The 23,591-nt window shown below is 49.3% G+C and overlaps 6 protein-coding genes across 6 annotated transcripts; 2 read left to right on the forward strand and 4 right to left on the reverse strand.

The window, feature by feature from the left end:
- Positions 1 to 665: 665 nt before the first annotated feature.
- On the reverse strand, positions 666 to 3,171 carry EJ05DRAFT_374384 (uncharacterized protein). Its single transcript, XM_033741178.1, has 3 exons — positions 2,675 to 3,171; positions 813 to 2,626; positions 666 to 729 (listed from the first exon to the last, which is right to left on the reverse strand). Exons 1-2 carry the CDS (start codon positions 3,025 to 3,027, stop codon positions 1,129 to 1,131), a joined length of 1,851 nt encoding a protein of 616 aa, XP_033600466.1. The 5' UTR covers positions 3,028 to 3,171; the 3' UTR covers positions 666 to 729; positions 813 to 1,128.
- Positions 3,172 to 6,272: 3,101 nt separating this feature from the next.
- On the forward strand, positions 6,273 to 7,700 carry EJ05DRAFT_500533 (uncharacterized protein; the record flags this gene model as incomplete). Its single annotated transcript, XM_033747010.1, has 1 exon — positions 6,273 to 7,700. The coding sequence occupies one exon, from the start codon at positions 6,273 to 6,275 to the stop codon at positions 7,698 to 7,700; it is 1,428 nt and encodes a 475-aa protein (XP_033600467.1).
- A 1,105-nt stretch (positions 7,701 to 8,805) lies between these two features.
- Positions 8,806 to 11,259, reverse strand: EJ05DRAFT_538274 (uncharacterized protein; the record flags this gene model as incomplete). Its single annotated transcript, XM_033749440.1, has 8 exons — positions 8,806 to 9,409; positions 9,579 to 9,837; positions 9,899 to 10,025; positions 10,079 to 10,215; positions 10,272 to 10,438; positions 10,481 to 10,904; positions 10,956 to 11,162; positions 11,212 to 11,259. The coding sequence occupies 8 exons, from the start codon at positions 11,257 to 11,259 to the stop codon at positions 9,228 to 9,230; spliced, it is 1,551 nt and encodes a 516-aa protein (XP_033600468.1). The 3' UTR covers positions 8,806 to 9,227.
- A 2,491-nt stretch (positions 11,260 to 13,750) lies between these two features.
- EJ05DRAFT_374249 (uncharacterized protein) lies at positions 13,751 to 14,090 on the forward strand. Its single transcript, XM_033741177.1, has one exon. It carries the CDS (start codon positions 13,839 to 13,841, stop codon positions 14,049 to 14,051), a length of 213 nt encoding a protein of 70 aa, XP_033600469.1. The 5' UTR covers positions 13,751 to 13,838; the 3' UTR covers positions 14,052 to 14,090.
- On the reverse strand, positions 13,803 to 15,551 carry EJ05DRAFT_476294 (endochitinase 1 precursor). Its single transcript, XM_033743996.1, has 3 exons — positions 15,373 to 15,551; positions 15,164 to 15,318; positions 13,803 to 15,110 (listed from the first exon to the last, which is right to left on the reverse strand). Exons 1-3 carry the CDS (start codon positions 15,463 to 15,465, stop codon positions 14,129 to 14,131), a joined length of 1,230 nt encoding a protein of 409 aa, XP_033600470.1. The 5' UTR covers positions 15,466 to 15,551; the 3' UTR covers positions 13,803 to 14,128.
- A 4,506-nt stretch (positions 15,552 to 20,057) lies between these two features.
- EJ05DRAFT_438934 (uncharacterized protein) lies at positions 20,058 to 23,110 on the reverse strand (the record flags this gene model as incomplete). The annotated part of the gene is made up of 5 exons (XM_033741848.1): positions 20,058 to 20,130; positions 20,180 to 21,234; positions 21,282 to 21,695; positions 21,743 to 22,217; positions 22,254 to 23,110. 5 exons carry the CDS (start codon positions 23,108 to 23,110, stop codon positions 20,058 to 20,060), a joined length of 2,874 nt encoding a protein of 957 aa, XP_033600471.1.
- Positions 23,111 to 23,591: the final 481 nt, after the last annotated feature.

Consider the following 23,591-nt stretch of genomic DNA (forward strand, 5'->3'; position numbering starts at 1 on the left):
ACATACATACATACATACATACATACATACATACATACATACATACATACATACATACATACATACATACATACATACATACATACATACATACAATCAAATACAATCAAATACAATCAAATACAATCAAATACAATCAAATACAATCAAATACAATCAAATACAATCAAATACAATCAAATAAGAATAGCTATCTAGCCATTCACCTACGTACCTGTTCCTCGGACACATATATGCCGTTTCTGAGTCTCAGTCTTGTGTTATATCTCAATCTACACCGAAGTGTCGTGTTCATTGTTCATACGACTTCCTTGCTGTATCTACATGTGCACATGTATGCGTGTAGATGCACTTTGATCTCCGAGCAGGACAGGTGCGTATGGGGCGATTCATGTATGGTGTATGGTGCGTGGCGCCCGGTGTATGGTTTGTATCAATCAATGATTTCCTCAAGTCTGGTAGGGTGGGTGTAATGTATGCATGAGCCACTGCAAGTAACAGAGAATATCAGAGAGTGCAGATCCCACCTCCCCCGTTCCTCTTGAATTACCGAACCATGTAAACACACCACATCAACCTCCCAACTCTCCATAACCAGTTATAGCATAGACCACCACCAAGATAAAACCACGAGTATAGCGAGACAGTCCACGGGCAGCGAAAGCTAGATACTAACAAAGACTGTACCAAGACTGCCTACACCAAAATTACCCCCAAAAGAAAGGGCTACTATTAAATCGTTGGCTAGAATTCGATATGGTTTCCACAGTTGTTGTTGTGGTGGAAGGACGATGCAAAAGGGGCTTTGTTACCAGTTGGTGGTAGAGTATATGATGAGAAAAAGAGTAACGAGGGAGGAGGATAACTTATAGTACGAAGAGCGACGAAAGGAGGAGGGTGGTAGGATTACCTGGGAAGCTTTGTTGGGCGTAGAAGATGCACGGTTGGTCCATGTGCTATGTGTGAGTGTAAGGTGAGGATGGGGGCGGAGATAATAGAGCGTTAGACGGGGCAGATATTGGAGATTGCAGACATGCAGCAGATTGAAAAAGCCGGGTGGCAAGGAAGCTGGCATACTGATTGAATTTGTACAGTAGTACCTGACTACCATTCATTTATCAACGCCTCTCACCCCTGGCCCTCAACGAGCCGCCTCGTCATATCCTCCTGCACCCAGCCCTCGATCCTCGCCGCAACATCACCCACAAGCTGCTCATATGTAGCACTCAGGAAGAACAGCCCGCAATGGGCACCCACTTCGTCCACACCTTCCATGTACACGCGCACCCAGGTCGGATCGACCTTGCCGTACTGGTCTTTCGACGGCAGCATGCAGAATTTCCGGTCCCGCTTGGGTTTCTTGGGCGTATCGTCAGATGGAGGAGTCTCGCGTGACTGAGCGTCTGTATCGGTGCTGCGCATGGAAGGGGTTGAAGCAAGGGTGTTTTGCAGATTTGTGGAGCTGTCGTTCTCGTCGACGTAGCTGTCTTGGAAGCCGTCGTAGCTTGTTGTGTTGGTGATGGGTTGACCGATGACGCGTGCGTGTGGACTGCCATCATCATCGTCGTCGTCATTGTGTTCTGTTGCGACTTGGCTTTCAGAGCTGGTGGGTATCGTGGCTTCGCTGACTTTGCGTTGCTCGCGTGCATCGCATCTCAGGGCTTCTTCCAGCTCTTTTCGCTCCGCAAGCGCGATTTCATGATCTTCAAGAAGTTGTTTGTACCTATTGACTTCACGCTCGTGTGTCTTTCTGGCAAAGTTCAACACACTTGGGTTTGGGTACGCTGACGGGTCGAATGGTGCTGGTTCCACCGGAGCAGGCGGGACGGCAGGGAGACTGGCGAGGAACTCCTCTTCCTCATCCTTCCGTAATGTATCCGTAATAGTAACCTGCTGCGTCTGAGAGGCTAGATCATATGTACTATCTGCGGCCGCAATTTTCGCAACACTGCCTTCCCTGTGCTCCTCGTTTGACATGGTAGGACCTTCAGGTTTCGGTGGCTTGGGTTTCTTAGGTCTTCCTGTGCTCGCCGTATAGTAATTGACAAAGCGCACACGCGGAGGTGTCCCCGGAGTGCGCATCATAGTCTTCCGCTTGGCCGGGTCGTCTTCGTCCAAGGGCCGCATGCTCTGATATCGCTTCTTCAGGGTGGAATAATCGGCCATGGCGCCACCAAATTCGAGATGCGATGCTACATACTGCCTGCCTCCTTTAAGAATGTGCTTTCTATGTTTGTTCAGGAAATGCAAGGTACCCTCCCAGCCCTTTCTGACAGGCAGATTGACGTCGTTCCCAAAAGCGGGATTATAACCTGGATCTTGAGGGGGTCTAAACAAAGTGTCTGCTCTACCTGGCGTGCCCAGCGCTTCTGTCTCAGATATTGCCCCTTCCTTTGTCGATTTGTCGGCTGGATTGAAAAGGCTCGCCAGCCCGCTTGAGATTACACCTGGATGCATACCCAAGAACGGCACGTCAAAGTTGATGGATCCGAGTATGCGGTGACGGAAGACACTGGCGAAGTGTGGGGACTGCGTTGGTATGAGGATTACTTCCGCAGACAGGAGCCCTCCCATAGAGTGCCCGAGCAGAATCACATCTGTGTTTGGGTGTTCGTGCGGCGTGAGCCTGCAGCAAACGTCAGCACAGTCCATATCTGCAAGAGTATGCTTCTACCAAGCACTAAAGTCATCGCGAGCGAATTCAATTGCCCGGCGTGTCCTGTATTTTGGATATATTTTTGTATGTACGGTATGGGTGTCAGCCAGGGAGATTTTCACTAGGTTGTGGACGTGAGCCGGGAAGCTTTGAAAGCTTGTCTCGTCGCCTTGGAAGCCATGTATATAGACGAGAAGTAGTCTTCGCCTATGTTGACCGGCAGGGGCATCTTCTGGGAGGAGTGACTGGGTCGAGGATGTTCTGGGATCGTGCGATTCGAGGTTCGAATGGGGATAGGGAGTGTACGGAGGAGGAGCATCTAATGGTGTGCTGTCCCGTGGAGGCAGCGGAGGCATATTGGTACCGGCCATGATGTAGGCTTGGTTGGACGTGAAGCGCTAGGGTGGTCAATGGAGGAAGTTTATGGTCAGAAGCGCTCAAATTCCAGCCGCTCAAGAGGAGTTGACGGAGCTGTAAATGAATGCGAGGTGTTATGAAGATTGTACGAGCACGAAGGTAAGGCGCATGAAGAACAGTGGGCACTGCGCAGTCAGAGACATTTGGATGGTTTGTCGCGATGTTGAGCTACATTGTGTATGCGTGAAGAGGGGTGAATGGACGCGTGTATTTTCTAAATAGCCTGCCGTATTCGTGGTGACTTATCCTGCAACCTGTATTATACGCCACATGCCACCATGCGAGATTGCGTAGGCCAAGCATGTGGCTGTGCATCGCCACAGCATATCCTCCCTCCACGTGTGTGCCTCAGAATGATTTTTCTCGAGGTGGGTTTGCAGGATAGGTAATATTTCCGAGAGCATTCTATCTAAATTGAATACGGAAGGCGATCTGTGCTGGCTCACCGTAACACCTTGTCCTATGAAGGACATGCAGGATGCAGTGCAAAGTGTCGTAGGGCGTGCGCCGATACGTGCATGCATGTCTGAATGTCATCGTGCCAAAAGGGTGAGAGTCAGTCAGTTGGACGATGAAATAGATATATTGGCATAGCGTGATCCGATGGCGACATAGGACCGACAGGATCAATACATAGCTATCCAACGTTATACATTCAATACTATGTACGATTGTTGTTGAGCTTTCGGAAGACTCTGAAGAATGGTAGGTTTATTCCCATCCTAATAGTGCTGTATCCCGAGTCGCGAAGATACAGGCCGCCCGGTACCGGTACTTAATAGTACGTGTTACCTATCAGCCCAGCCAAGTGGGACTAGCGCGCGACATGGGTAAGGCCATACCCTAGTTAGGTAGCAGCTAACAGATATAGATGATGGTAAGAGTGGTAGGGCAACAGAAGGCGACAAAAGGCGCGAAGAAGTTGGATCAACAGTCGGAGCTGTTCCTTGGCGGTCAGTTTAAAGCTGCTCACCTGCTAATTACCTATTAGCTGGGAAGTATGTTGGGTCAGCATAAAGCATGTCCATGCTGTGCTTCAGTGCTTCATTCTATGTCACCAAGATCATGATACCTTAGCCGGGGAATGTAGTCAGACATACAGTAGCACAAGCTCGACGCCTTGTTGGAAGCGGCAGGTGCTTGTTTCGTGAGATGAACGGACAAGGATTCGGCGGGGGCTTTCCGTTTAGCGCGTCTGTTTTCCGAAGCCTGCGCCTGTTCGCTTCTACCTGGAGCACTTGGGACTCCCTTGCTTGCTACCTGGTTACATGGACTCCAAGACAATCTCCGAAGTCAAGCCTGGCGAATCAGAGGGCAGGACATGCAACAACGACGGTTCAGCCCGTTATTTATCTTGTCGCAAACATCGAGGAAGAGTGGAATAGCATCGATGTTCCCAGCAAAGGAGTCAGAACCAGAGCCGAAGAGAAGGAGTCATTTGCAGGTGGGTATGCGCTGGTCAGGCAGCATTCCAAGGTTTTTCGCCTTACACCTGGCAGAGTCAGACTACCACGACGCAATGGAACACGGCAGCACTGCTTGCAGACGCGGACTCAGTTGCATGCATGCCGCACCTCCACCACCGCCTTGTTGGTGTGCTGTTGCTTGTTGTTGTTGATGCATCAGTGTCATGTAACACATCATTCTTCTGATCGAGCAGTCAGCAAGGCAGAAGACATGGTGTAGACGAGGAAGGGCAGCGCAGTAGGTAACTACGTATCGGCTGTGACTTGCATTTAGAGAACGATGAACGAGCGTTGGGTCAAACTTTGGTTCGGTCTTTGTTCCTGCATCGGTGTGTGAGGTGTGTGAGCTGTGAGCTGGGTGCAGTGTGGTTCGGGTGCGGCTCGATGCAGGACGACCAGGGGCTAGAGGTAATACATAGTACGACAGACTGACCAGTCAGCTGACGGCTCTCCTCATCTTAGATCCTTAGACATTTAGAGCTCATGTCATGGCCGTCTAGTGCAGATGGCAGGAATGTATGTTACTTGAGCAGGAATTTCTCATAGGACATAGAACGAACGCCTCGAAATCTCAGGATGGATGAATCACGACGCGAGCATTAATACAGCAATTACGATGATTACACCAAATACAATGATTACAGTAATATTTGCCTTGCTAGCCTGGATACGCGACGGGTCAATAATCTCGCACGGACCTATCGCAGTCAAGACTTTCAAGACTTTCAACCTCTTCAGCTTCTCAACACCTCAGGCCGCCATTTCCTGCTGTCTTATTCGCTGTCGCCAAACCACTAGTACCCAGCTAGGAAGTAGACTACCTGACACTACCTTACACCCTCCTTATTAGTAGCTACTTTAGATAGACTCCAACGCTCTCAATTCTGGTCGCGCGTTTCGTGGTTCGTGGTTCGTGGGCTCCGAATGCCCCCCCAAAATGCCCCAAAGTGCCAACAAGCCCGCCCGCGCTCCTCTCTAAACGGGCATCCATTCCACTCCACACAATCCTCCACTAATACCGCTTTTATCTCTTTGCCGCAACACCTTCACCTCCACCTTCACCTTCAACCTTCAACCTTACCTCTACCTCTACTTCCACCTCCACCTCGTCCTTTCTCTCGTCCCTGCGTTGGACTCTCCTAATTCTCAACTTCATCCGTCTCTCGCTCGCCGTGCGCTGCGTCTTCTCTCTTCTGTCTGTCCGTCTGTCTGTCTTCAAGTCTGCAGGTCGATCCTGGCACTCGCCTTCCACGTCTATCGCTCACCTTTGGTCCGCTGACCTGGTTCGAAAAGCGCAAACACATTCTTTAACTTGCTCTATAATCGCCCTCTCACGGATGCTGCATCAATCCTCTTTAGAGCCTGATGTGAGTAGTTGCCTATGGCTCCCCTTCCCATTCCTGATCAGGTCCCACCCGCTGATCTTGTAAATTCAACAGCCAGACTTCTGTCTACTGCCCGTCGCTCCTTCTCGACAGGCGTCCATTCTTTTCAATCCACTTAGGATGACATTCGCTGCTTCACAGACTTCGTGACTCGTCAAATCATCACTTTCGCCATCGCTCTGCGCAGATCGTCCGAACTCAAAACGCTCCTTATCCTTTGCGATTATCTACCGTGTTCGCACCCATCGAAATAATATTCTTCGACCAATCTCGCTTCACACATCGAGAATATCTCATCACATCTCAACAATTGATATTCCTGGGGACTAAGGAGGGATGGAGCCTCCGATGAAGCGGCAGAGGTTCTCCGAACTCGACGCGCGAGACACCAATTCAGCCAGACTCCGCGCGCGCAATGACCAGAAACACTTTAGGAAGCGTCTATTGTCTCGTTTTCCTGCCGGTCAATCGAGCAGATTGCAGATCGCGAGAGATGAGTCTGAAGTACTCGACACGAAAATCAAACCCCGCAAGCCGGCTGTCGTAGTCGACGTTCAAACCGTCGACGTCAACAAGAACGTCGTGGTTGACGCTGACGGCAATACCATCTCTGTTGATCTGCCCACCGTACCGGCTGTACCTCAATTCCCGACCGACTTCGTCGTTCCTTCGGTACCCCAGTATCCTACAGTTGCCGTACCTTCAATGCCTCAAGTTCCACCCTACCCTTTCAATACTTTCGTCAACACTGCGGCCTCTCCAACGGCTGGTACCAGCGAAAATAATACGCAGTCAAACGATGTGACTGGTGCCGCATACAGTTCAAAGCTCTCTATGTCTTCGAGCACTACAGTGGTGACACCTACATCTCCATCGCAGACATCTAGCTACATCAGCTCTGTTTCGGAGACGCCATCATTGAACAGCTCAACCACAGGAAGTTACCACTCGTCCACCATCACCACAACGTCATCCAGCGCATTGTTCACCTCTGCCTCCTCCAGCTACTATGATACCACCATCGCTCCCAGTCTTGTTGGCGCTCCTGGTGGCTCCGTGACCTCAGCACCAGACACAGGTGGCAGTACGGACAATACCGAGACTGCTAGCACTCCTGTACTTGTGGGTGGCGTTGTTGGAGGAATAGCTGGTTTTGTTCTGCTTCTCGCAGCACTTTTGATAGCTCTTCGTTACATCAAGCAGAAACGCCGTGGAGGTGCAGTCCAGCTACACGAAGGCGACGGTGGGGACACCGGTCCACTCACTGCCATGTCTCAAAGACAAAGCTTCATGCCACCTGCCGCTGCCGCGTTCTTCAACAGATTCTCCGGAGCATCGAAGGAGACGGATGTCAGCACTGAACGTAGCTTCCAGCGTGTCTCAGGTCGTAAGCTTCCTTCTGCATTCAGCCCTGGTATGTCTATGGAACAGGCTCGCGATCTTCAGAGCTTGTCGCAAGGTTCCTACTATCGTGACAGTCAAGGCTTCTACAGCGGATCCCCTGACACTGGACCGGGTGCGGCCGTCATTGGCTTATCCCCAGAGAAAGACAAAGAGATGATGATGCCGGGTCCGGCTCGAACGCCCGTCGTCCACGAGCCTCGGCACCCTCCTTATGGATTTGCTCCAGTCGGAGGAGCTGGCGCTCATACCAGTGGCACATCTACGCTCAGCCCGCCGTTGTCGCCGCACCCGTTCCCACGTGCAGGTACGCTTGGTCGCAGCCACCCATCACTCGACGGCTCGCGCGGCTCTAAATTTACCGAAGATGTATAATGATTTGACGTATCAAGCCCCACACGGTGAGGGGGTATTCTGTTTCACAGCATCTGTGTTTGCTACTTCTTCTGCTGTCTATCGACGGCTATCTGTGGTTCTTTGATCTCGTTACGACCAATTACGGCCTCACGACATTATACCTCGGACCTAACTGCCCATCTGCGCATCTGCTGTTGTCGGTATTCGTAATTAACATTGCACGCTTCGGACGACCAGCCTCTCCACGTGCGGATCTTTTCTTTCCGGCACTTTTCACATCTTCGTTGTACAAATTTGGCTCCGAACAGTGACTTGTTTGAGCTCTTTCTCACACATCATACCCCGCTTTGCATTCTTTCAGACCTGCACGGTCTGCCATCTTTGGAGAAATAGGACTACCAACATGCGTATCAGTGCATCCGAGAGGTGTCGCAGGTGATGGAAGTTATGTTTCCGCCACACCATAGCACCGAGTCGTGAAATGTGGTCGACTTTGCGCAGGAAATCGGGAGTGCCAGTGGAATTCAGAAGGCGAAGAAGTAGACGACGAAAATCAAAATATTAGGGCGCCAAATGACTACTTGAGCTTTGTAGTAGCATATTGCGTCGGATCAATCGATAACTTATCATCGATCAAATCAATCAATCAATCAAATATAACCCTTATCTTGCGTTATGGTGTCTTGTTGTGATGATGATGATGATGATGATGATGATGATGATGATGATGATGATGATGATGATGATGATGATGATGATGATGATTCGTTGAAGCATATGTACAATGTGCAGTGTATACATACAGTTCACGTTGTTGTTCGCCTAGAACGATGTTGTGAAAGAGGAAGAAGGTCCGGTATTTTGATCATTCCAAACAGTAAAAACAAAAAGGGACTCTACCAGACTTCCTCTCACTATTGTTATACATATATATATATATATATGTGTGTGTGTATCTATCACACTACGCCTTACCTAGAGAGACAGGCCAGTAGTGGTGCAAATCCATATGCAGGTACATTTAAAATGATTAGACAATATTTTAAGCTACAGATTTAAGTCAAGAAGTATTTTAATAATATCTATGAGGAGCTATATCTAAACATATAGAGGATAATATAAGGTCTTGAGAATAAGAGAAGTATAGGTAACGTGTGATGCAGTGATGCAGTGATGCACGCACAACGCGTGCGAAGCGTTGCGCCAAAAAGACCAAGGTACGGACGGATGCGGGCACGCCACATGGATCCACTCGGCCGAGCCTGGCTGGCCCCTTTGCTTTTGGCTAGCTGGCTCGACAAGGGCTGGATTAGATGGACCGGATGGAGAGACGGAAGGAATTGCCCGGCCCGCTTCCTGCATGCGTGCTCTTCTTGGCCGCCCCCTAAATCTGACCTTTCCCAAAACCTCGCGGCTTTTGTGCTTGGGGTACGTACCGGGTATTTGTTGTACTGTTTCCCGCACGGCAAAGAAATGGGATGGTACGGGATGGATGGATATCTGTGGATTGTGCTTGTCGCCGTGTCACGGCTGATCGAGGCGCTGTCAGAGCGGCGCAAGCCCAACCAGTCCTCTCACATATGCAACGAGCGGCGGAATGACCGTAAGCACGACAAACAGGATGCCATAGATGCTCATTGACAGCGATGCGAGCGCAGCAGCGCGCTTGTCCTTGTCGAGTAGCATCGCGACTGCAATCGCGGAGCTATTAGCGCCCAGGACGACGCCTTTCGTCACGTAGTCGTCTGGTTTTTTCTCGATGTTAGCGCTTTGTTTTCTATCATATATTGAACTGAATGGAAGGGGTAAGGAATGTTTAGGGGAACTGTGATGAGGGGACGGAGGAGGCGGAGGCGAAAGGAAGAAAGCAAGGAAGGAAGGCGACAAAACACGTACCCTGTGGAATCCGCAGTAGCCACAGCAACGTGGGCCCGAAAATGGGCCCCGAGATCCCGCCGACGACGACGATGGGCGAGATGGCGTTCATGTCGGCGCCCAGGTTTCTGGCGGAGACTTGTGCGAGTGAAAGTGGGACGGAGCGAGGGGCGAAGGCGAGGGCGCGCGCAGGGGAGAGGCCGATTGCGTGGCAGACGATGGGGTAGATGAAGAGGGAGGGCAGGGCGAGTGCGAGGTTGGGGATGAATATGGCGACGAACTGCACAGGATGGAATCAGAGATGGATTCATATGGGTGGTGGGAAGTGATAGGAGACTTACGAAGTACCAGAGTTCGCGGCGGTATTGGTACATGGGCATGGCCAGGGCGACGATGCTGGCGTCGAGCATGCTGGACAGGATGTCGCCGGCGCCGGGGAGTGGCAGACCTTTTTCGCCTCTGAAGTATCTGGTCTACAGGTCAGTGATCGACGTCTGGCATGGTTGACAAGGAAATCGCACCGTATGTATGATGTATTTGTCTTATAATCTCTCAGGCCATCTTGAAGGGAACGCTGTTTCGTCAACAAGATGACCCATGACAGCAGCACGACCAGCAACGCAGTAACGAGCACCGGATGTGCTACGCGCTGGATCTTCTGCGAAGGGCATCAGTAACTTCTCAAGTTGGTGTCAAGATGGAAGGAAGACATACCTTTGGAACAGCATTCGCCATCAAAAAGCAAAGCACCGTCAGCGACAGGAAGATCGGCATCGTATATCCTGTCGCATAGTAGATGGGTATGCCGATAAACACAAAGAAGAACAGGTACGCCCATGTATGCACCTCCCAGCCCTTCACAAAGTCCAACATCACCTGTGCTAAAGACTTATCTCGTGATCGCATCCGCGCGAGACACGTACGATGGACCTTCCCCTTCTCACCCTTCTCCACACTAAGCTCCCTCGAAGCTTGAGAACCCAGCTCACTCAACATAGGCGCTTGACTCGACTCACTAGCCCTCTTCTCTTCGTCCTCGGCCATGCGCTCAGATACAGTGTCGTGCTCATGCACTGGCAGAGAGTCTTGAGTCTCAGACTCAGCCTCATCTTCAGTCGCCACAAATTCGCTTCGTCGCACCTTTTTCATGCCAAGCTGCAACAGCCGTGAGGTATATGCCGTGACAACATACTGCGCCACATACCCGACGATGAAGACGACAATCATCTTGCCGACTTCACCACCGCTAATGGCAGGGCTGAGCGGTAAGAGGATAAATGAAGATGTGAAGTACAGATTCATAGTCCTAAGACAGAAACCGGTGCCGATATCAATGACAGCGAGGACCTAGTACTGTTAGTCTGGCGGTGATTTGACTTGCGGGCAAGGGGAGGGTACCTTTTCCATCCATGGCTTGGGAAGGACCACGTCAAGGAACATGATCCCGAACCACAGTATGAGAAGGCCAGCGACACTAGATGGGAAAACGGTGTTTCCCAGTCTAATGAGGGCATCTAGGGCGACGACGTAGTAGAGCAATATCACGATACTCAAAGGGACTAATATCCATGGCTTGATGATGCGTGGCCATAGTGTCTCCTTCACCTTGGAAGGGGTAAGCATTGAACACACAATTAAGGTGGGATACACGTACAAATTTCTGCCTCATATCTTTTATCGACTGCCCTGTGGTAACTGCCATTGGAAATCGGAGTATTCGAGGATGATGCCTTGGCCACCTTCCAACGATTTTGAAGGACTTTCTTCATTTTTAACAGAAGTTGATACGAAAATGCTCAGGCAAGACCAAGATGGAAATGTTCAATCACACTGCTCTCATGCCTACGTCAGCGATAGCAACAGATGCACATCGGTATCTTTCCGATGTTCACCAGTGTGTTCGTCCGATCGAGTATCGTCGAAGTGCATTTCATGCACCACAAGTGCGCACCCGTAGAGGCCGCGGAGGGCATGGATGGGGAGGCTGCTGTCACAGTACCAGGCTCCCCACCACCCAGTATCTTGAGGCTGCTACCGCAATACAACGTCCGCGGAAGTGGTTATTTCAATGCGCACTAATCTCAAGCCCCGCTTGAGTACGTCTTGCGATACCCCGAACATCGAAAGTCGAGTGGCCACTCTCCCATCCGCGTAACCCCCACGAACTCAAACTCGTGACGGATAAGCCTTTCGGATGACGATACGCTGCATTGGCGGGAGTTCAGTGCTGTATGCGTTGCAGAGCTTGTAGTATGCTAAGCGATCGTCAACCACTAGACATCGTATGTTCACAGTTGGGCATGGGTTTCTGCAAGGCAAGTGACTGGGGATACCGATCGCCGATATATATCCGTGTGCAGGCCGCATATTTACTGCGTACACTGGCGATTTCGATTGTGTTGATGGCTGCGCGTAGACGATCAGACAACTCATCGAACTTAGCTTCATTATGATGCAGTCCATTACCAGGGCTTGACGACTATCAGCGACGCTTTCAAGCATTCGGTCGTTTCAAAGCAACTGAGACAGATATCATGTGTTCAAGTAGGCATTGACACGCTACACAACCCCTTGGGCTCATATATATTTTTTTTTTGCAATGCTTGATACGAAGTTCCATCGTACCGGACAAAGTCATGGACATTTGACAAGACAGATCAGCCATTTGATATGTGGTAACCGAGCATGACGTACTAGTCGAGTTGAAGATATTTCATGGAAGAGCAAATCTACTATAGGAGAAACACTGATAATCACAGTTAGTGGTCACAACCTGTTGGACACCCTCATACACCTACCATTCCATATACTGATACACAACCCTATCCTAAATCACGACCACCCCTTCGGATACCAAGATTAAAGACACCCAGTCCGTCCAAGAGGTTGCAGCTGTCAAAAATTGGTGGTATGAGCCAAGTTGGAAGGGTAAAGTTCGTCCGTTCAAGGCTAAAGAGATTCACTCAAAGAGAGGTGCGCACAATGCTGAGCACCAAGGTAATTTTATGAGCAAAAAGCTATGGGATATACTTGAATCCCGTTGGAGCATTACTAACAATCCATGGTTCATGAGACTGCTGCACCCGCCCAGGATAGGCCAAAGATGTCAGCTATACCTTTGAATGTGTGGACCCTGTCCAGGTTACACAGATGGCAAAACATCCCGACACTGTATATTTTTCTGGATTACAATGATCTGCAAGAGCGAGCTCTACCAACAAGCCAGGTTCTGACCTAGCTGATTACCCCATGGTAGGTAACACTTTTTTCCATGCTTTTTGGAACGTGTGAGCTGACAATGCAAATTCCCAATGAGGTACACCATTTTTTCATGGCACAAATGTTCCATGATCGCAGGCGAAGGGAAGATTGTCTTACAGTTTCAGTCATGGAGCGTGAGAAAACCCCACAGACCGGCTTCCTCCAGCTAATCTTTGCAGATAGTAATACCGCCCACGGAGGCTTAATTGCTGTGCGGAGGCCCAAAGTCTCGGTATTCCTTTACTAAGCTGTTAAAGATGAGTCTTTTAATTCATGCCCAGAAACAGAGCTTCCTATCGTCGCCAGGATTGACTCTGAAGCTGCTACATTGATTATGTCCGCTATCCATCAACATCATCACGGCTTCATCATAGGATGAAAGATCCAGGACTCTCTCCACTGGTCGATGCTGCCCACGACGCAATCGCAGACAAGACTGAAGATACTACCAACGATGAGTTCAAGTAGCTTAAGAACGCCAACGTCATGATATGACTAGACCAGAATAGTGCTCCTAGCGACATATTCAGTATTGATCTATGACCTGACACATTCGGAAATAAGTATCTCAGATGAGCTATATGTATAACCATTTGGCTGTGACAAGTGGCGGTTACCTGGGCCATAAATGTGATCGTCTTGCTTGCTAAATAAAGCATTTAAAATGCCCTCAGATTGAAATTACTGGCAAGAGCATCAGACTAGTCGTGTTTAAGTCGTTCATAGTTTGCTTGCAGAGTCTAATCTCTGCTTCCCCTGGACGAATTTCTCAACAGTATAGGACATAGCACGACCTAAGCACGGCTTATCATCATGCTCCTATTCGTCGAGAAATATGTCTGTTTGGGCTCGCCCAAGGTCTGGCTGATACTTGTTGCATTGAGAAGTGACCTGCTTTCAAGGAATTTATCTGCCTCCAAGTTGTGTGTTATATTGAGGCGAACGAAACATAAAGATAATATGTCATATATGGTAAATCGTAGACTCATGTAACTATCAAAAAGATCTGGACAGGCCAGTATGTACAAGACGACATGCAGACCATGCAAACTGACTCCAACCCACCCTTCATGTGCACCGCACAAGACCATATATACTCCGTCCAAACACACCAAGCCACCAACGAGAAGTATGTCCAAGAAACGAACGGAGAAGTGCAAACTAAGGAAATACAAAGAAAAAATAACTCATAACGCCTTGCTCGCATTGTTGCGTTCCCGCTACGCCCGCTAAGTTCTGTCACTCAAATTCTCAACCGCTGATGTTGTAGGTGCACGCACACTAAGATGTCAGACTAGGTCAAGGAACGCTTAGAAACCCCCTCTCATGTTGTCGTACTTAGATGCAGGGTATTTGAGCGTGTTCTCGCTTTGATCTAGGGAGCCAGTGCCACCGAAGGTGTTGACCATGGTGTTTACTAGAGAGTCGCTGCCGGTCTTATCAGATGAGGCTTCCCAGAACATTCCGCCGCCAAGACCTTGAGACTTGATCCAGTCGGCTTTCTTTTGGATGATGTGAGGGGTATCGTAGGATATGAACTCCTTCTTGCCGGCGTCGTATGACCAGGAGGCCATTATGTTGTCGTCGTTGAAGACCTCTGCGCCGGCTTTGGGGAGGTCGGAGTAGTCCCACACACCATTCTCCCAAGAACCCTGACCAGTGCCAGAGAACGACTTGCCTGGACCATCGGTGCTCTGGAATGAACGGCCATAGATCGGAAGACCCATGACGATCTTATTGGCAGCGATGCCAGCCGCTTTGTAGTCGTTGATGGCCTTGCTGGTGCTGAATGGGGTGCTGCCGGGGTCGCTTGATGATGGGAAGACGTTGGCATCGTGGCCCGCAATGGAGTCCCAGGAACCAGAGTAGTCGTAGGCCATCAAGTTCCAGAAGTCAAGATACTGATCCATAGCCTTGAGCTTCATGACATTGTAGTGACTGGGGCCTGCTGGAGAAGCAACGGTGAGAAGGAGGCGGTTACCACCGTATTGCGAGGTGTAAGCATCCATAGCGCTGCGAACAGCTTTCAGCAGAGAGACCATATTGTTTGCTTCTGTCTCATCGGCAGGGTACTCCCAGTCGATGTCGAGACCATCGAGACCAAGATCTTTGACAAGCTGGACACCAGAGTCGGCAAACTTCTGTCTCCCCTCTGCAGTAGAAGCGGCTTTGGGGAAATTGGTGGAGTATGTCCAACCACCAATAGACATGATCAATTTAAGTTTACGGTTTGCTTTCTTGATAAGTTGGAACTGCTTGATGCAGCCGTAGACATTAGCTCCGACATCATTCCTAGTATCGCATCAGTGAATGTGACTTTCCTGGAGGCAAAGCTCAGTACATACCAGGAATCTGTTGGATAGTGCTTCTCGAGATCAGCGTATGTGTCGGACAGGTAGACCTCACCAGTCTCCGGGCGAACATTGGCGAAAGCGTATAAGATATGGGAAAACTTGGACGCATCAAGATCGGCTGGTTGGAAGTTGCGGCCGTAGATTCCCTGCATTGATGTTAGTCATATATCCGCTGCCCTGGATTTTGTGAAAAAGCTTACCCAGTTGACAAAATAGGCAACCGATCGCATGCCAGTGGTATCACGCTCCACAATAGAGCTTACATCACGTTCAACAACCCCATCGGCCTTCATGGTATCCAACCTCTGTTCCTGTATGTCTGCGGGAATATGCATCACCTCGGTAGGTACAGAAGCCACCAGACCTATGAGGGCAAAAAGGAGAGTGCTTGAAATCTTCATATTTAGAACTCCCTGTTTGAGAAATCTTCGTTCGCAGGATACTTTGGCAGGTAGGTCTCTGTAAAGCACTTCAAGATACAGATGGCAATATGTGAGATCTTATACTTTGGAGAGCCATGTGGGCAACATCAGTCCGACTTAGACGGACATTTGACAACGAGCCAACGTTGAAACATCATACTACGTGCAACGCTCAGATGGCTGGAGAGTGTCAGGGCAGAATAGATCAGAGGCAACCTTAGGTCAACCGTGCAAAGCTTTCAGGTGATGGTCGTGTCAATCTACAAGTCCACTTATCGAGACGGACGCCAATGAACACGTCCGACGTCGCATGAGGTCACATTTGGACGCGTAGCGTGATAAACCGATGTACACCTGTTATGTGGCTGGTGATACGGTGGAGAAAGCCTGGAGATACTACGGACCGTTGTGGATACAAGCACTCAGGTTGTTCGTAGCCAGCGTGCAGTTACGGAACGGGAGGATGCGGAAGTTAGAGATAGCGAACCACCCAAGAGAGGACATCATCGCATATAGCGAATGAGCAAAATCTGATAGGACTGTTCAGGCGACAGAGGAGAAGTAGATGCAGCTCCAGCATACGGGACTGAAAGATGAATATCTCCGACCAGCACACAACTCGAAAATGTCCGGCTCGATCGTACCAACCATTGCACATCACGGGTACGGAGCATTGCGTCCGCACGACTCCAACAACTTAGATCGAGAGCTCGTGGTGTTGGAAATATCTTGGTGGGTAGTTGATAGCTGAAGCTTGTATGCACCATTTTGCCTTCTAGATTAAGGAAGGGTCATCAGGCATGCAAGGGCGGGTGGTCGTAGGCCAGGGCGATTGACAGGGGAGCAGTGTTGATACTAAGTCAGGTGTGGAACATTGATGGAAAGTGGGATGGCTGTGGACGATCATGTCTGATGGAGAACCAGTTGATTGAGGGATAAATGATCGTCAACGGGAGATTATCCTAGAGCCGGTGCGAAGTGCGAGTGTGGCGCATGAAAGGACGGAGTGACACCGTAAAAGGAAGAATGAGAGCAAGTAGGAGAAGGCAGATGTTTGAATAGGGTTGTAGAATGCTGTATAGAAGATGTAGCAAGTCGCTTTAGTATGAATGCACGCGTGAGGTACTACCCAAGACGGACATGCATGCATGAGGGACCCTGTCTTATGCGTCCCACTGTGCCAACGGAACGGGAGAGTTGGAAAGCGTCGGTTAACTGTAGGGCAGTTGAGAGTCATGACTAGGTGCAAAAGGGGCTAATGCAACGTGCAGAGTGTGTATAGTTCCAGTGTGTTTAGCGGAAGAGCGCACACGGGCTGCAGTTTAAGCCTTAGTGCCTTAACCCCAAGAGGAGAGTCATCAAGTCACATGACCCTGGGTGCTAATTTGACCCTCTGATTGGCTACACTAAAACAGAAGGCTGAACAGGTGCACAGGTGAGACGGTCTCACGCTTCTATTCACTCCAAAACTGCTGCTCGCGCACCATGCACTTGCCCCACAACAAACCATGCACGAGTACACAAGCCACGCGCCGACAAGGTCACCCCATGATCGTTGAATCTCGTATCGTCTCGGCAGAGCTGCTTCCTGGACCTCACAACAACGAGACTGCCATAGCGTTCAGCAAGCAGAGCTTCTCCAGCCACAAAGCCGGAAATTTGGGAGCTTGTAATCGTCCGCAAGAAGGCAGAACATAATATAATGTCCCTCAGATCAGAAGTTGCTCCAAGCACGAGTATGGCCAAGCCAAGCAACAAAGAAAAGCCATTATAAGGCAGGTCTTCGAAGTCTACCATTCAACGCCTCTGCCCATGCCACTTCATGAGCCCGCAGACGAGCTGACTGAGCATCGACTCTACTACCCTACGAGCCGTTGGTCTCGCTATTGGTCACGTTTCATATTGTCTATCCGAGGACACGTCGCTTGATACAAAGTGCGCGAAACTTGTCCTTCTGTCTGTTGTTTGGACCCTTGGGACTTGTTACCCATAGCGAAATAATATATGGAGCATGCCACACGACACGGCATCTTCATCTATGGTTGGTACACGGAGACAAGGCTCCGATGCGTTGACTTGCATCCCAGGAAGAACAAGCATCACATCCTTACACCTACATGCAAGATTCGACCATCTTTGGTGAAAGATAACAGGGTTACGTCCCTTACAGTGCCTAGAGTTCTTGTGATCGCTACCCCGTTACTACCGATGCATCGAGAGTTCTCTCCTTCTCAAGTTACGTTGGAGACCAATCATACCACGCAACGCCATATCATCCATATCTTAACCCACGTCACCCAATCAGCTTTTTACATCGCCATGACGAACCACATTTTCTCATGCGACCTACTGCAAGCCACATTCGCGTAATGTCAACGGGATCAGTACCATGCAGACACTTATCGCAAGCGTGAAAGTCCACTGTCATATTCTGCGCGACTGAGTCGCTAACTGTCCATCACTTTCCACATTCAGCAACAAAGCCTGTCGATCATACCATACCATACATGGTCATATATCCTCCATCACGAGATAAACCAAGAGAAGTCACATCTGGACTGCATGTACGCCTCTAAGTGCTCTCTTAGACCCCATGTTCCTCGACTGCTGCCACCTGCCACTACCTGGGAGTACTATGGGCTACGACTCTATCTCTTCTAATTCCCAGACGGGAATGTAGTACAACTGTTGTGCTTTCAGAACGTGGTGGTATAATGGTCGTTCTCGATGATTTCCTCCCTAATGGACATTGAAAAGAACAAGCCATTGTGATCCTGCAAGATCCTCGAGCGACTACAACTAACGCACGTGAAAGCTGAACGCCGAGAGCCTTTTTGTCAGTTGCGTACGACGGACTCATATCCTGATACCTTCGGACAGTAATCTGCTTCTACAGGTCTGCTATGAGCTTAGGGTCAGGTCGTTAGCCTCTATGGAAGTGTTGACGATATATCGCACCGACGCTCGGCTTAGGAAGTTTGCTAAACAGTATAGGTAATACAATACGACATATCATGGCTTCACACTAATGTATACAGCATCAAGAGGATGGGTCGGTTTTAGCTGGGTTAGTTTACACCTCCAAGCATGTTTTGAAGCCTTATGCGAGTACAGCTGCAACACTGTCATAGCTGACTGCACGCTGTATCGCCGTGTATATTGGTCCTCGAGGGTTGAACTTGACTCTCCCAGCCTTCTATATCGCACGATTGCTATATATCAGTATGTAAATTCCCGGGATGTACGCCGAGCTTTCTCGGTGTAGCCGGAACATTTCTCGTCGGAGCTTTCGCGACATCACACAGACACATCATTCGTCCGAGCCAAGTCAGAGGTATATGATGCAGAGGGGAGGCTGGTTCCCAGCAATGCCCAACACTTGTGAATGTCGACATCGTATGATGTGTCAAGTCTGCAGATGTGCGATGGTGTCCTCAGCGAGCATAACCGTCAAGTTCTACCTCACGTGTGGTCATTTCGGCGCGCTGGAGCAAGATGTTAGACATCGTGAAGTGAAATGATACATCTATGAGTGCAGCCGCACAACTGTTGAGAGCATGCGATTCTTGAGCTCCTAAAGTTTTGACAGCATGAATAACCACATGATCGCTATTTTACACTTTTTATGGTTGAACAGTTGTATAGCGTCATATCAGCTGTGAGGTACTTGCATAATACTTGCAGCTGAAGGACATTCGTAATGATCAGTATGAATCGTTGGCTCGTACGCGGTAAACTTTAGCGCGACATACTGTGTCATTGTTTAAGAGAGCGATGAGTTTCTCGGATGGTGAACCACTTCCGGGGATCTTGTTCGATGCTGACATTTTTTCGGTTCAGTTGCTCAACTTCGATCGTATCGGAGCCCAGGTACCTAGGATATAGCTTGTGCTGTTCGGTGTCTGCGATGGTGGTTTAACTGCAGTATCCTCGAACACAGGTGCTTTTATATCTATATTAAGTGACAGTTGATATCCTGAACAGTGTAGTGTGGTCGTGGACAATGCGACCCAAAGGAACGAGGCAAACAGGCGCTGAGCAAGTTTTGTTTAGCATATGTGTGCAATACTTGTATCAAAGCAGATACCCTGTTGTATCATAGAAAGAGAGTAAGAAAAAGACTCTCCACCCAGGATCAGAGGCTGCACTGATTTAGTTCACTCTTAGCCTACTGCATTGCTACGCGGCCCCGAAAGTGACCAGAGTGACTCGAGATAGGGTTGATAGATAGAAAGCAGTGCGTGGAGGTCTTTTCCCCAGGATCATCTGGCTTCCACATCTCGATCACTGATTTTGGGAGCTCTCTGCGTCTTTGTTTCCTTCTTGCCTCGAACTCATATCATATTCAGCGTGTCTTGTGATTTGAATCTTTCTATCAGCTTCCCCCGCTTAGAATACTGCCAGCGGCTAGTTCTAGAAGTCTGTAAACGTGACGATCAGCATTCCGCCTCTCAGTAACTCGCTCAAGCAACTTTGCTGCCTTTCGATTTGTACCGATAAGAGAAATCAAGCTCCCCCACCAGTCCACGCACGAGACTATGATGGTCAGTCAGCGCACATGCCCGCTCATTGGGATATAGCTTACTTGGTCAGAGTATGTAGGTCAGCAATGATACTTCGACTCGCGATCTGCATAACTGCAAACCCAGAATACCCCGGCTCAGCAACATGCCTTACGGCCATGATATGCGGATCCAGCTCTTGTAGATGTCTCAAGAGATCGTACTCTTTTGGTAAAGGTGGGTGAGGCGGTAGAGGTTGCGCGTTTATCATACTCGACGATAGCAGATACAACGTAGATGTCACGCTATGCGAAGGAATCTGGAGATGGGGATCCGCGAGGAGATGTCTAAAGCTATCGAACCACTTCGTATGCGTAGCACTGTTCGGATGAGTGAGTGAAAATGAGCCTGAGGCGTGTCCCATCAATGCCGAATACATAACGATACGATCAATTGTGGCGATGATCTTGTCGTAAGTCTCTTTGGGAAAGTATCCGTCTATAGGAAGTTGCCACCGAGTCATTTCACTCTCTCCGCGCATGCGCTCGATGAGGACCAGAATTTTCGCGAGTATGCGCATACGTTCTTTTTGAAGTCTTCGACCTGGACTGGCTTTGGAACCCATGTCACCGTCATCGCCGCGAGCGCGAGCGTTGATAGTCTCCTGAATGATTGCGTAGTGGTGAGCGGCAAACAGCAATGTAGTACCAACGTCCTTGCGAAGCTCCGATCTTTCCGTCACTGGGAAAGGAAAGATGGTGAAGATGTATGCTACCAACAATCCTGCAGAGACTGTGGCAAGTCGGATTGGAACCAGTAAATATAGGGGGTGGTAATCCTGGCCATTTGACGTAGCTACCTCGAGACCAAGCTCGATTACTTGCAGCTCGTAACCTACACAGATGACCGTGGTCACCGCTGCGATCAAACCAACAAGTAAGTACTTCGATTTGACAACGACTATCCAGCCAAAACCAAGCATAGCAATGAATAGGAAGACGAGAGTACCAGCACTTTCGCCTGCCACGATGTAATATACGATATACGACGCGACCGCAGCCAGTAATGTTCCGGAGAATCTGAGAAAGTATATCCATGTGGCGAGACCGGCGGTGCGCGTCATAGAGACAGTGCATATCTAAGAAACTCGTTAGCCAGTATGCAGAGTCAGAGGTCCCAACTCACGATTGCTGCCCAGAACAGCCGCTGTCGCACGAAAAAGTTCTGTGTTTCTTCAAGAAAAGCGGCAATTCCTATAGACATGATAGCGCATGCGATTCGAAAGCCGAAAACGGAGTGTTCGCTGCGTAACAGTGTTGGCACTCGTCGAAACGATGCTCCAAACCGCTGCCACGATGTTTTGGCCGGAAGACGCTCTGGATCTTTCCGTGGATTGAAAGCCTCGCCATACAAGACATCGCTCACATCGGCCAAGCCATCGTCGTCGTTGGTAGGATCGGCGAATCTACCAACAGAGAATAACCACTTTCGTACCCGCTTCCAACTAGGGTATATTATATGTTTCTGCAGCCTCTTTCCGTCACAATGCCGGACAAGTGCTACAAAAGCGTTGCTTGATGACCAGAAAAGATGTTCGATCTACAGCCATATTAGTAGACTGCACTTTTGAGGTGAGTAAGACTGACATGTAACAGCACGAAAAGCTGGCGTTGACGATGAACAGTAGCAGCATCAAGGTCATGCATAGGCCATTCCCATTCTGTTTCGAAGGAATCTGCTGGTATCGGAATTTCGTGCATTTCGCAGAACTGATGAAGACATTGACGACGAGTGGCACGGAACAGGCTGACACGCTCCTCGAAATGGGCAGCGAAGCCATCATGACCTGGCGAAGAGTTATCCTCTGCCCGTTCTGCATCACCAAGCCTTGACCTTCTATTGAAATGATGCTTGTTTAATTCGAGACGAATGAGGATATGTTGTACTGCCTCGATCATGATAGAAGAGATATTCTGTACAGGGTCCCGTATACTCTGCATAATGAAGCGGTACTCCTCTTCAACTCTTTCTCGATCAAGATGAGGTGCATCTGGAAATATATTGTGGTCCGCATCTGAGCTTGCATTATGCCATCCGCGAAGAAGGAGATCGCATACGGGACTCTAGAGCCTGATGAATTCGTCGAAATTCAACGACTGGGCCGGGAGGTTATCATCCCCCTCGTTGGTGTCACATCTGTCGTGGACATATTCGATCGTCTTGCGCAAAGTGCCGGAACGGATATCTACCTGTAGCTTTGTATTGATAGTGCGTAGAGCTCGCGTCTCTTTACGAAGCGTCTCGGCCTCCACGGTATCGACAAATGGACTCTTCTCTTCGAGGCTTTGAAAGTATTCTCTTTGTGCTGTAACAACCTTTTCAATACCATGAAAATAAGCTCTCAAACCATTCAATACAGGCGTACGACAATTCGTAGGATTGACCAAGAGTGATGTCGCAGTTCCGATCGCCATACCAGTCAAAAGCGTTTCCAGAAATCGTTCCACGAAACCGAAGGCAGAGCTGGTGCCGTTATCCAAAGACGAAAACCGGGCACCATATATCATACCGACGACTGCAAATATCGTCGCCATGACTCCTGCAAACTTATACTGTGGTCTAGCCGATTTGAGTGAATTAATGATGTAGACTTGGAAGAACAGCCAAACTGCACAGACCGCAGAAGCTGACGAGTTATACCCAGTCAGAGGCTCTCCAGGAGGTGTTGTGTGCTCCCGAGCCTTGAAAGCACTCCAGACGCCTAAAGTCGTACATGATGCGGTCAGACATACAGATAGAACATTCACAAGCATGCTCTCTAGGAAACTTGCCCGCGGTGCCAGAACATTGGAGAGAATCACTGCTACAGCGATGATGTATCCAGTAGTGCCATAATGCAGTGAGACTCTATTGTCCTGAAAGATGGCTACTGCAATGGTTGGGCCAAGAGCATATTTGACCATATTCAGGAAGACTGGAGCTGTGATGCCTGTCTTCTTCCATAGCTTCCTCATGCGTGATCGCCAAGTAGGTATCGATGTCTGAGCAGTTTTCCATTGCGTGAGCCCATCGGAGCTATTAGTCTTGCTCACGTTCATAGCCGACGTTGTATTGTATTCGAGTAAGTGATGAGACCGTGAAGGGATCGAGTTCCAAGAAGCTCATGGCGTCAGCTCATTCGACTCTAACAGGCCAGGCAACAAGCTTCTGTCTCGATGATCTTCTGGAGCTTGATTGATAGAGCGTTCGAGGCAATTGAGCTTCGAGACGATTTTCGCTCTTTTCATCATGCACTTGACTCAAACGAGAATAGTTCGCCGTGACAACCAATCGGATGACATCACTCACGTAGGTCGCAGACCAACGACGTCGGACGAACAAACGGCATTCAACAATTTGAGTGACATCACCTTCTAGCGTTGTTAATGTCAGTTGAGTCGAAGTCTGCACTATTCGAAGTGTATGATGATGAACATGTATGACGATAGCTCATAC

Source organism: Pseudovirgaria hyperparasitica, assembly GCF_010093815.1.
Source record: "Pseudovirgaria hyperparasitica strain CBS 121739 unplaced genomic scaffold EJ05scaffold_8, whole genome shotgun sequence".
NCBI lineage: Eukaryota > Fungi > Ascomycota > Dothideomycetes > Acrospermales > Acrospermaceae > Pseudovirgaria > Pseudovirgaria hyperparasitica.

Coding starts and splice junctions, on each gene's coding strand:
- EJ05DRAFT_476294 (XM_033743996.1), bottom strand. CDS start 15,465: ATGAAGGCCGATGGGGTTGTTGAACGTGATGTAAGCTCTATTGTGGAG. Junction 15,319..15,372: donor TTGCCTATTTTGTCAACTGG/GTAAGCTTTTTC, acceptor ACATCAATGCAG/GGAATCTACGGCCGCAACTT. Junction 15,111..15,163: donor CACTATCCAACAGATTCCTG/GTATGTACTGAG, acceptor ATGCGATACTAG/GAATGATGTCGGAGCTAATG.
- EJ05DRAFT_374384 (XM_033741178.1), bottom strand. CDS start 3,027: ATGGCCGGTACCAATATGCCTCCGCTGCCTCCACGGGACAGCACACCA. Junction 2,627..2,674: donor CGCGATGACTTTAGTGCTTG/GTAGAAGCATAC, acceptor CGTTTGCTGCAG/GCTCACGCCGCACGAACACC.
- EJ05DRAFT_374249 (XM_033741177.1), top strand. CDS start 13,839: ATGTACAAGACGACATGCAGACCATGCAAACTGACTCCAACCCACCCT.